Source organism: Salmo salar, chromosome 07 (assembly GCF_965601325.2).
Source record: "Salmo salar chromosome 07, fSalSal1, whole genome shotgun sequence".
Lineage (NCBI taxonomy): Eukaryota > Metazoa > Chordata > Actinopteri > Salmoniformes > Salmonidae > Salmo > Salmo salar.
The window spans coordinates 63,595,254-63,607,832 of record NC_138297.1 but is presented as its reverse complement, the minus strand read 5'-3'; the positions used below and the strand labels follow the sequence as shown (position 1 = coordinate 63,607,832).

General features: G+C 43.2%; 1 protein-coding gene across 2 annotated transcripts in view; it reads left to right on the top strand.

The window, feature by feature from the left end:
• LOC106596512 (calcium-independent phospholipase A2-gamma) overlaps positions 1-12,579 on the top strand; it is a 40,275-nt gene extending 27,696 nt beyond the window's left edge. For both annotated transcript variants that reach the window (XM_082977881.1, XM_082977880.1), the window contains exons 8-9: positions 6,622-6,817; positions 11,014-12,579. In XM_082977881.1, coding sequence (XP_082834007.1) covers positions 6,622-6,817; positions 11,014-11,288 — 471 coding nt within the window. In that variant the 3' untranslated portion in view covers positions 11,289-12,579. The remainder of the gene's footprint in view (positions 1-6,621; positions 6,818-11,013) is intronic.

Below are 12,579 nucleotides of genomic sequence, written 5' to 3'. Positions count from 1 at the left end.
TAGGAAATAGGGTGCCATTTTGGACGCATACTTAGTGGATGAAGTCCCAGAGTAAGTGGACTTGGAGAGGGTAGCTAAGAGAGAGGGAAGAAATAAGTAAAAAGACTAAACCTGGCCTTGCCAAGACAAGGTCACTGCTCAGCTAGTGTCTGGAGCACACAGAGTAGCCTGACACACACACTCTCAAGTAAGTGTGTGTGTGTGTGTGTGTGTGTGTGTCTGTGTGTCTGTGAGTGAGAGAGAGCCCTTACTTAGCCTCTGTCTGGCTAATCTTGTCTGTCTGCAGCCGCTGACATTCACAACTGCTTCTGGAAATGAGACGTGAATAATTAATTGTACCGTCTCAAAGCCTCTTTATACTGTGGAGCACCGACTCTGTTGAGGTGATTGTACAACATTGAGGTAATTGAGCTATCCTACCCTGTATGTGTAATACACTTGTTGTTTCCCTTTTGTTGGCCTGGTCAGAAAGACATTTCTACCATACGTTTAACTCCTTGTTATTCAGACCACTATCACCCTACAGGCAAGCAGACTCTATTCATCTCTGGGGTGTATTCGACTGTGTACCACTTCTCACCAGCCCTGGAGGGGTCGCTAGGAACGTGTTTCCACAAGCCTGGTGGGCCAGTAGAACAGCCTCGTAGTCCCAGGTCAGGCAGCTTAAACAGGCCTGGTGTTTAGATGCAGAGCAGCATTGATCAGGGCCTGGGGCGTTTCATTAAACAGACCTGGTGTTTAGAAGCAGAGCAGCATTGATCAGGGCCTGGGGCGTTTCATTAAACAGGCCTGGTGTTTAGATGCAGAGCAGCATTGATCAGGGCCTGGGGCGTTTCATTAAACAGACCTGGTGTTTAGAAGCAGAGCAGCATTGATCAGGGCCTGGGGCGTTTCATTAAACAGACCTGGTGTTTAGAAGCAGAGCAGCATTGATCAGGGCCTGGGGCGTTTCATTAAACAGACCTGGTGTTTAGAAGCAGAGCAGCATTGATCAGGGCCTGGGGCGTTTCATTAAACAGACCTGGTGTTTAGATACAGAGCAGCATTGATCAGGGCCTGGGGCGTTTCATTAAACAGACCTGGTGTTTAGATACAGAGCAGCATTGATCAGGGCCTGGGGCGTTTCATTAAACAGACCTGGTGTTTAGATACAGAGCAGCATTGATCAGGGCCTGGGGCGTTTCATTAAACCTTGACCTCACATGACTCTGGAAACGAGCTGCTGGAGGACTGCTGACAAGGAGAGGAGACACACACATTCTCTATCACTCAGTAACTCCAGGTATACCTCAGGGTAATTGGCACACTTCAAGGCAGCTGTGGAAGCTGTATTCTGGTCACTCCTCCCCCTGAAGACATGCTTGATGCTAAACCTATTTTTCACATCTTCTAGCGTGCGCTGGTTTGTAATGATGCATGCTTGTCTATTGGAGTCATAAAGACACATTATGTACTAGGACATGGTGATGATTTACTATGTTCTACCTCAGACATTATGTACTAGTGACATGGTGGTGATTTACTATGTTCTACCTCAGACATTATGTACTAGGACATGGTGGATGATTTACTATGTTCTACCTCAGACATTATGTACTAGGACATGGTGGATGATTTACTATGTTCTACCTCAGACATTATGTACTAGGACCATGGTGGATGATTTACTATGTTCTACCTCAGACATTATGTACTAGGACATGGTGAGTGATTTACTATGTTCTACCTCAGACATTATGTACTAGGACATGGTGGTGATTTACTATGTTCTACCTCAGACATTATGTACTAGGACATGGTGATTTACTATGTTCTACCTCAGACATTATGTACTAGGACATGGTGGTGATTTACTATGTTCTACCTCAGACATTATGTACTAGGACATGGTGGTGATTTACTATGTTCTACCTCAGACATTATGTACTAGGACATGGTGATGATTTACTATGTTCTACCTCAGACATTATGTACTAGGACATGGTGATGATTTACTATGTTCTACCTCAGACATTATGTACTAGGACATGGTGGTGATTTACTATGTTCTACCTCAGACATTATGTACTAGGACATGGTGGTGATTTACTATGTTCTACCTCAGACATTATGTACTAGGACATGGTGGTGATTTACTATGTTCTACCTCAGACATTATGTACTAGGACATGGTGATGATTTACTATGTTCTACCTCAGACATTATGTACTAGGACATGGTGATGATTTACTATGTTCTACCTCAGACATTATGTACTAGGACATGGTGGTGATTTACTATGTTCTACCTCAGACATTATGTACTAGGACATGGTGATTTACTATGTTCTACCTCAGACATTATGTACTAGGACATGGTGGTGATTTACTATGTTCTACCTCAGACATTATGTACTAGGACATGGTGGTGATTTACTATGTTCTACCTCAGACATTATGTACTAGGACATGGTGGTGATTTACTATGTTCTACCTCAGACATTATGTACTAGGACATGGTGGTGATTTACTATGTTCTACCTCAGACATTATGTACTAGGACATGGTGGTGATTTACTATGTTCTACCTCAGACATTATGTACTAGGACATGGTGATTTACTATGTTCTACCTCAGACATTATGTACTAGGACATGGTGGTGATTTACTATGTTCTACCTCAGACATTATGTACTAGGACATGGTGGTGATTTACTATGTTCTACCTCAGACATTATGTACTAGGACATGGTGGTGATTTACTATGTTCTACCTCAGACATTATGTACTAGGACATGGTGATGATTTACTATGTTCTACCTCAGACATTATGTACTAGGACATGGTGATGATTTACTATGTTCTACCTCAGACATTATGTACTAGGACATGGTGGTGATTTACTATGTTCTACCTCAGACATTATGTACTAGGACATGGTGGTGATTTACTATGTTCTACCTCAGACATTATGTACTAGGACATGGTGGTGATTTACTATGTTCTACCTCAGACATTATGTACTAGGACATGGTGATTTACTATGTTCTACCTCAGACATTATGTACTAGGACATGGTGGTGATTTACTATGTTCTACCTCAGACATTATGTACTAGGACATGGTGGTGATTTACTATGTTCTACCTCAGACATTATGTACTAGGACATGGTGGTGATTTACTATGTTCTACCTCAGACATTATGTACTAGGACATGGTGGTGATTTACTATGTTCTACCTCAGACATTATGTACTAGGACATGGTGGTGATTTACTATGTTCTACCTCAGACATTATGTACTAGGACATGGTGGTGATTTACTATGTTCTACCTCAGACATTATGTACTAGGACATGGTGATGATTTACTATGTTCTACCTCAGACATTATGTACTAGGACATGGTGATTTCCTATGTTCTACCTCAGACATTATGTACTAGGACATGGTGATTTACTATGTTCTACCTCAGACATTATGTACTAGGACATGGTGGTGATTTACTATGTTCTACCTCAGACATTATGTACTAGGACATGGTGATTTACTATGTTCTACCTCAGACATTATGTACTAGGACATGGTGGTGATTTACTATGTTCTACCTCAGACATTATGTACTAGGACATGGTGGTGATTTACTATGTTCTACCTCAGACATTATGTACTAGGACATGGTGATTTACTATGTTCTACCTCAGACATTATGTACTAGGACATGGTGATTTACTATGTTCTACCTCAGACATTATGTACTAGGACATGGTGATTTACTATGTTCTACCTCAGACATTATGTACTAGGACATGGTGATGATTTACTATGTTCTACCTCAGACATTATGTACTAGGACATGGTGATGATTTACTATGTTCTACCTCAGACATTATGTACTAGGACATGGTGGTGATTTACTATGTTCTACCTCAGACATTATGTACTAGGACATGGTGGTGATTTACTATGTTCTACCTCAGACATTATGTACTAGGACATGGTGGTGATTTACTATGTTCTACCTCAGACATTATGTACTAGGACATGGTGGTGATTTACTATGTTCTACCTCAGACATTATGTACTAGGACATGGTGATTTACTATGTTCTACCTCAGACATTATGTACTAGGACATGGTGATTTACTATGTTCTACCTCAGACATTATGTACTAGGACATGGTGATGATTTACTATGTTCTACCTCAGACATTATGTACTAGGACATGGTGGTGATTTACTATGTTCTACCTCAGACATTATGTACTAGGACATGGTGGTGATTTACTATGTTCTACCTCAGACATTATGTACTAGGACATGGTGGTGATTTACTATGTTCTACCTCAGACATTATGTACTAGGACATGGTGGTGATTTACTATGTTCTACCTCAGACATTATGTACTAGGACATGGTGGTGATTTACTATGTTCTACCTCAGACATTATGTACTAGGACATGGTGGTGATTTACTATGTTCTACCTCAGACATTATGTACTAGGACATGGTGGTGATTTACTATGTTCTACCTCAGACATTATGTACTAGGACATGGTGGTGATTTACTATGTTCTACCTCAGACATTATGTACTAGGACATGGTGATGATTTACTATGTTCTACCTCAGACATTATGTACTAGGACATGGTGGTGATTTACTATGTTCTACCTCAGACATTATGTACTAGGACATGGTGGTGATTTACTATGTTCTACCTCAGACATTATGTACTAGGACATGGTGATTTACTATGTTCTACCTCAGACATTATGTACTAGGACATGGTGATTTACTATGTTCTACCTCAGACATTATGTACTAGGACATGGTGATTTACTATGTTCTACCTCAGACATTATGTACTAGGACATGGTGGTGATTTACTATGTTCTACCTCAGACATTATGTACTAGGACATGGTGATTTACTATGTTCTACCTCAGACATTATGTACTAGGACATGGTGGTGATTTACTATGTTCTACCTCAGACATTATGTACTAGGACATGGTGGTGATTTACTATGTTCTACCTCAGACATTATGTACTAGGACATGGTGGTGATTTACTATGTTCTACCTCAGACATTATGTACTAGGACATGGTGGTGATTTACTATGTTCTACCTCAGACATTATGTACTAGGACATGGTGGTGATTTACTATGTTCTACCTCAGACATTATGTACTAGGACATGGTGGTGATTTACTATGTTCTACCTCAGACATTATGTACTAGGACATGGTGGTGATTTACTATGTTCTACCTCAGACATTATGTACTAGGACATGGTGGTGATTTACTATGTTCTACCTCAGACATTATGTACTAGGACATGGTGGTGATTTACTATGTTCTACCTCAGACATTATGTACTAGGACATGGTGGTGATTTACTATGTTCTACCTCAGACATTATGTACTAGGACATGGTGGTGATTTACTATGTTCTACCTCAGACATTATGTACTAGGACATGGTGGTGATTTACTATGTTCTACCTCAGACATTATGTACTAGGACATGGTGGTGATTTACTATGTTCTACCTCAGACATTATGTACTAGGACATGGTGATGATTTACTATGTTCTACCTCAGACATTATGTACTAGGACATGGTGATGATTTACTATGTTCTACCTCAGACATTATGTACTAGGACATGGTGGTGATTTACTATGTTCTACCTCAGACATTATGTACTAGGACATGGTGATTTACTATGTTCTACCTCAGACATTATGTACTAGGACATGGTGATTTACTATGTTCTACCTCAGACATTATGTACTAGGACATGGTGATTTACTATGTTCTACCTCAGACATTATGTACTAGGACATGGTGGTGATTTACTATGTTCTACCTCAGACATTATGTACTAGGACATGGTGGTGATTTACTATGTTCTACCTCAGACATTATGTACTAGGACATGGTGATTTACTATGTTCTACCTCAGACATTATGTACTAGGAGATGGTGGTGATTTACTATGTTCTACCTCAGACATTATGTACTAGGACATGGTGGTGATTTACTATGTTCTACCTCAGACATTATGTACTAGGACATGGTGATGATTTACTATGTTCTACCTCAGACATTATGTACTAGGACATGGTGGTGATTTACTATGTTCTACCTCAGACATTATGTACTAGGACATGGTGGTGATTTACTATGTTCTACCTCAGACATTATGTACTAGGACATGGTGATTTACTATGTTCTACCTCAATATTATTAGACATTTACCAGTACATTTACCAAGCTTAATGTCATGTACCTTTTACATACAAGATAAGAATGCAGACATAAACATTAAATCAAATCAGATTGTATTGGTCACATTAGCAGATGTTATTGCAGGTGTAGCTAAATGCTTGTGTTCCTAGCTTCAATAGTGCAGTAATATCTACCAATAAACACAAACCTAAAAGTAAAATAATGTAATTAAGGAATATATAAATATTAGGAATGAGCAATGTCGGAGTGGCATAGACTAAAATACAATAGAATATAGTATATACATATGAGATGAGTAAAGCAGTATGTAAACAGTTTAACAACTTAGCGGTCTGTCTAAAGTCCTTGTGGTATTTTCTAAAGTCAGATTGTCTCTGTGTTTCCAGGATGGTGGTCTCCTCATCAACAACCCCACAGCGTTGGCCATCCATGAGTGTAAGCTGCTGTGGCCCAACACCCCAGTGCAGTGTGTTGTCTCCCTGGGTACGGGTCGCTATGAGACCGTCAACAAGAACAACACCACCTCCACCAGTCTCAAAGCCAAGATCACCAACGTCATCAGCAGTGCTACAGACACAGAGGGTGGGTCACACAGAGGACCATGGAGTGTGTGTGGTGTGTGTAGTTGGTGTGTGTATAGTTTGTCCACTGTCCACATCTGTCCTTTGACAGGGATGAAACCACATTAGGTTATTTCTAACATCAGATTAAAGTCAGCCAACCAGTCAGCCAGCCAGTCAGCCAGCCAGTCAGCCAGTCAGTCAGTCAGTCAGTCAGAGACGTGCTTCACTAAAACAGACACTGCATGTAGTTGGATGTCAATTGTTTTCTGTGAATCTCATTAAGTGAATCATTCGCTGCATGTAGTCCCTGTTAGGGGGTTGGAAGACCATTGTTTTGTCTCATGCTGTATTTCAGTCACTCCTTCAATGATTTCATTTTGACCTACACATCTCAGCACATCAAGTTCATCAGCTCCCCAGTACTTGACCTCTCTGATTCCTCTCATTCATCAGCTCCCCAGTACTTGACCTCTCTCTGATTCCTCTCATTCATCAGCTCCCCAGTACTTGACCTCTCTGATTCCTCTCATTCATCAGCTCCCCAGTACTTGACCTCTCTGATTCCTCTCATTCATCAGCTCCCCAGTACTTGACCTCTCTGATTCCTCTCATTCATCAGCTCCCCAGTACTTGACCTCTCTGATTCCTCTCATTCATCAGCTCCCCAGTACTTGACCTCTCTGATTCCTCTCATTCATCAGCTCCCCAGTACTTGACCTCTCTGATTCCTCTCATTCATCAGCTCCCCAGTACTTGACCTCTCTGATTCCTCTCATTCATCAGCTCCCCAGTACTTGACCTCTCTCTGATTCCTCTCATTCATCAGCTCCCCAGTACTTGACCTCTCTGATTCCTCTCATTCATCAGCTCCCCAGTACTTGACCTCTCTGATTCCTCTCATTCATCAGCTCCCCAGTACTTGACCTCTCTGATTCCTCTCATTCATCAGCTCCCCAGTACTTGACCTCTCTCTGATTCCTCTCATTCATCAGCTCCCCAGTACTTGACCTCTCTGATTCCTCTCATTCATCAGCTCCCCAGTACTTGACCTCTCTGATTCCTCTCATTCATCAGCTCCCCAGTACTTGACCTCTCTGATTCCTCTCATTCATCAGCTCCCCAGTACTTGACCTCTCTGATTCCTCTCATTCATCAGCTCCCCAGTACTTGACCTCTCTGATTCCTCTCATTCATCAGCTCCCCAGTACTTGACCTCTCTCTGATTCCTCTCATTCATCAGCTCCCCAGTACTTGACCTCTCTGATTCCTCTCATTCATCAGCTCCCCAGTACTTGACCTCTCTGATTCCTCTCATTCATCAGCTCCCCAGTACTTGACCTCTCTCTGATTCCTCTCATTCATCAGCTCCCCAGTACTTGATCTCTCGCTGATTCCTCTCATTCATCAGCTCCCCAGTACTTGACCTCTCTCTGATTCCTCTCATTCATCAGCTCCCCAGTACTTGACCTCTCTGATTCCTCTCATTCATCAGCTCCCCAGTACTTGACCTCTCTGATTCCTCTCATTCATCAGCTCCCCAGTACTTGACCTCTCTCTGATTCCTCTCATTCATCAGCTCCCCAGTACTTGACCTCTCTCTGATTCCTCTCATTCATCAGCTCCCCAGTACTTGACCTCTCTGATTCCTCTCATTCATCAGCTCCCCAGTACTTGACCTCTCTGATTCCTCTCATTCATCAGCTCCCCAGTACTTGACCTCTCTCTGATTCCTCTCATTCATCAGCTCCCCAGTACTTGACCTCTCTCTGATTCCTCTCATTCATCAGCTCCCCAGTACTTGACCTCTCTCTGATTCCTCTCATTCATCAGCTCCCCAGTACTTGACCTCTCTCTGATTCCTCTCATTCATCAGCTCCCCAGTACTTGACCTCTCTCTGATTCCTCTCATTCATCAGCTCCCCAGTACTTGACCTCTCTCTGATTCCTCTCATTCATCAGCTCCCCAGTACTTGACCTCTCTGATTCCTCTCATTCATCAGCTCCCCAGTACTTGACCTCTCTGATTCCTCTCATTCATCAGCTCCCCAGTACTTGACCTCTCTGATTCCTCTCATTCATCAGCTCCCCAGTACTTGACCTCTCTGATTCCTCTCATTCATCAGCTCCCCAGTACTTGACCTCTCTCTGATTCCTCTCATTCATCAGCTCCCCAGTACTTGACCTCTCTGATTCCTCTCATTCATCAGCTCCCCAGTACTTGACCTCTCTGATTCCTCTCATTCATCAGCTCCCCAGTACTTGACCTCTCTCTGATTCCTCTCATTCATCAGCTCCCCAGTACTTGACCTCTCTGATTCCTCTCATTCATCAGCTCCCCAGTACTTGACCTCTCTGATTCCTCTCATTCATCAGCTCCCCAGTACTTGACCTCTCTGATTCCTCTCATTCATCAGCTCCCCAGTACTTGACCTCTCTCTGATTCCTCTCATTCATCAGCTCCCCAGTACTTGACCTCTCTGATTCCTCTCATTCATCAGCTCCCCAGTACTTGACCTCTCTGATTCCTCTCATTCATCAGCTCCCCAGTACTTGACCTCTCTGATTCCTCTCATTCATCAGCTCCCCAGTACTTGACCTCTCTCTGATTCCTCTCATTCATCAGCTCCCCAGTACTTGACCTCTCTCTGATTCCTCTCATTCATCAGCTCCCCAGTACTTGACCTCTCTGATTCCTCTCATTCATCAGCTCCCCAGTACTTGACCTCTCTGATTCCTCTCATTCATCAGCTCCCCAGTACTTGACCTCTCTGATTCCTCTCATTCATCAGCTCCCCAGTACTTGATCTCTCTGATTCCTCTCATTCATCAGCTCCCCAGTACTTGACCTCTCTCTGATTCCTCTCATTCATCAGCTCCCCAGTACTTGACCTCTCTCTGATTCCTCTCATTCATCAGCTCCCCAGTACTTGACCTCTCTGATTCCTCTCATTCATCAGCTCCCCAGTACTTGACCTCTCTGATTCCTCTCATTCATCAGCTCCCCAGTACTTGACCTCTCTCTGATTCCTCTCATTCATCAGCTCCCCAGTACTTGACCTCTCTGATTCCTCTCATTCATCAGCTCCCCAGTACTTGACCTCTCTCTGATTCCTCTCATTCATCAGCTCCCCAGTACTTGACCTCTCTCTGATTCCTCTCATTCATCAGCTCCCCAGTACTTGACCTCTCTCTGATTCCTCTCATTCATCAGCTCCCCAGTACTTGACCTCTCTGATTCCTCTCATTCATCAGCTCCCCAGTACTTGACCTCTCTCTGATTCCTCTCATTCATCAGCTCCCCAGTACTTGACCTCTCTGATTCCTCTCATTCATCAGCTCCCCAGTACTTGACCTCTCTGATTCCTCTCATTCATCAGCTCCCCAGTACTTGACCTCTCTCTGATTCCTCTCATTCATCAGCTCCCCAGTACTTGACCTCTCTCTGATTCCTCTCATTCATCAGCTCCCCAGTACTTGACCTCTCTCTGATTCCTCTCATTCATCAGCTCCCCAGTACTTGACCTCTCTGATTCCTCTCATTCATCAGCTCCCCAGTACTTGACCTCTCTCTGATTCCTCTCATTCATCAGCTCCCCAGTACTTGACCTCTCTCTGATTCCTCTCATTCATCAGCTCCCCAGTACTTGACCTCTCTCTGATTCCTCTCATTCATCAGCTCCCCAGTACTTGACCTCTCTCTGATTCCTCTCATTCATCAGCTCCCCAGTACTTGACCTCTCTCTGATTCCTCTCATTCATCAGCTCCCCAGTACTTGACCTCTCTGATTCCTCTCATTCATCAGCTCCCCAGTACTTGACCTCTCTCTGATTCCTCTCATTCATCAGCTCCCCAGTACTTGACCTCTCTCTGATTCCTCTCATTCATCAGCTCCCCAGTACTTGACCTCTCTCTGATGCCTACCTGTGTAGATGGTCAGTCTGAGTGATGTTTAGTCAGTGTGTGCGGGTGATGGCACTATTAACAACTTGATGGATCTCTATAAAGTAGGAAGTCATAATAAACCAGTGACATATGGACTAACTTTGTCTCCCTCATCAGAAGTCCACGTCATGCTCTCTCCTTCTCCCAGACAGCTGCTTCCTCTACCTCTAAACTAGCTACACTAACAACATGATAGCTATCAAGATATAAAATGATTTAACTGTACTCCAGCAACATGACCTAACCTCCCTCACCTCTTCTCTCCCCGTCAGAGGTCCACATCATGCTGGACGCCCTCCTTCCACCCAACACCTACTTCCGTTTCAACCCCTACATGAGCGAGGACATCCCATTGGACGAGAGCCGCCCGGAGAGGCTCACCTTCCTGCAGGAGGAAGGAACTCGCTACCTGGAGAGGAACGAAGCCAAGCTGAACAAGGCAGCGTCGGTGCTGGCTCTGGAGAAGAGCGCCATCCAGAGGCTGGCTGAATGGTGCAAACTGAAGGCCGACATGTACGAGGGCTTGCCCTTAATCTCCAAACTGTAGGGGACGTCTAGAGGTGAAAGGTCAGACAGGCTGAGGGACACTAATTTAGACTGATTATGAAGATAATATAGGAGCTGTAAAGGTCTGACATGTACGAGGGCTTGCCCTTCATCCCCAAACTATTGGAAGAGACCTGCAGAGGTTAAAGTTCAAAAAGGCACTGCAGGCGGTAGCTGCTGAGAAACTCATTTCCACTTGAAAATAAACATAATGTGCTTTGATATGACTCCATCAGTGGAGGCTGGTGGAAGAAGCTATAGGAGGAAAGGCTCATTGTAATGGTTGGAATGGAATAAATGGAACCGAGTTAAATGTGGTTTCCATATGTTTGATTCCGTTCCATTTTTTCATTCCAGCCATTACAATGAGCCTGTCCTCCTATAGCTCCTCCCACCAGCCTCCTCTGGACTCCATATCTGCTTGATGTAGATCATGTGATATGACTGCGGTCCATTTGAATTTCTGCAGCTCAGGCAGGATGTTGTTGCCTTTGAGCTGTGAGAGGTGGTACAGAAGGATCTGTTGTAGTGTTTATGAAAGGGGTTTGGCTGGTAGGGGTTTGGCTGGTAGGGGTTTGGCTGGTAGGGGTTTGGCTGGTAGGGCTGAAGGAATCAACCTTTTGACTGCTCCTAAATAAAGCACCACTGTGCACCACTGTGATGAGAACATAGGCTGTTTACACAGGCAGCCCAATTCTAATATTTTGCCCCCCCTAAAAATCAGATCAAATCTTTTGCCAATAATTGGGCTAAATACCTGAATTGGGCTGCCTGTGTAAACAGCCATAATGGTGTGAATGGTAGACAGGCACAGCCATTTACTGTTTTGATTTAAGAGTGCAGGTTTTGCAGGGAAGGTGTTTTTGACAACTACTGACTTAACATGTACTGCTATGTCAGATATCCAGGGTCTGTTATTAGCAACTCATTCTTGTAATTACTGTAAATATGAATGTAAGTAACTGACATTGGTGTCACCTCATTCCCATGTTCAGTAACTTTAAATGCTTCAAACTTGAACTAGGCATGTGAAGTAGAATGGAATAAAACATGTAATTATGCCTTTTTTCACAGATTAATGAAATCATGCACTTTGTAAATTGTCACATTGTTCTTATCTTAAGAGCTCTGTAAGGGATCAAATGTAAATGGTTTGATATGTGGTTTTGAATAATATTTCATTGAAGAGTTCATGGTATTAGCTTTATAATGAATCAGAACCACCTAATTCCTTTCTCCTGCAGCGGCCCTGTAGGTGGACTGTGTAAGAATGAAAATGTCATTGAAACAGG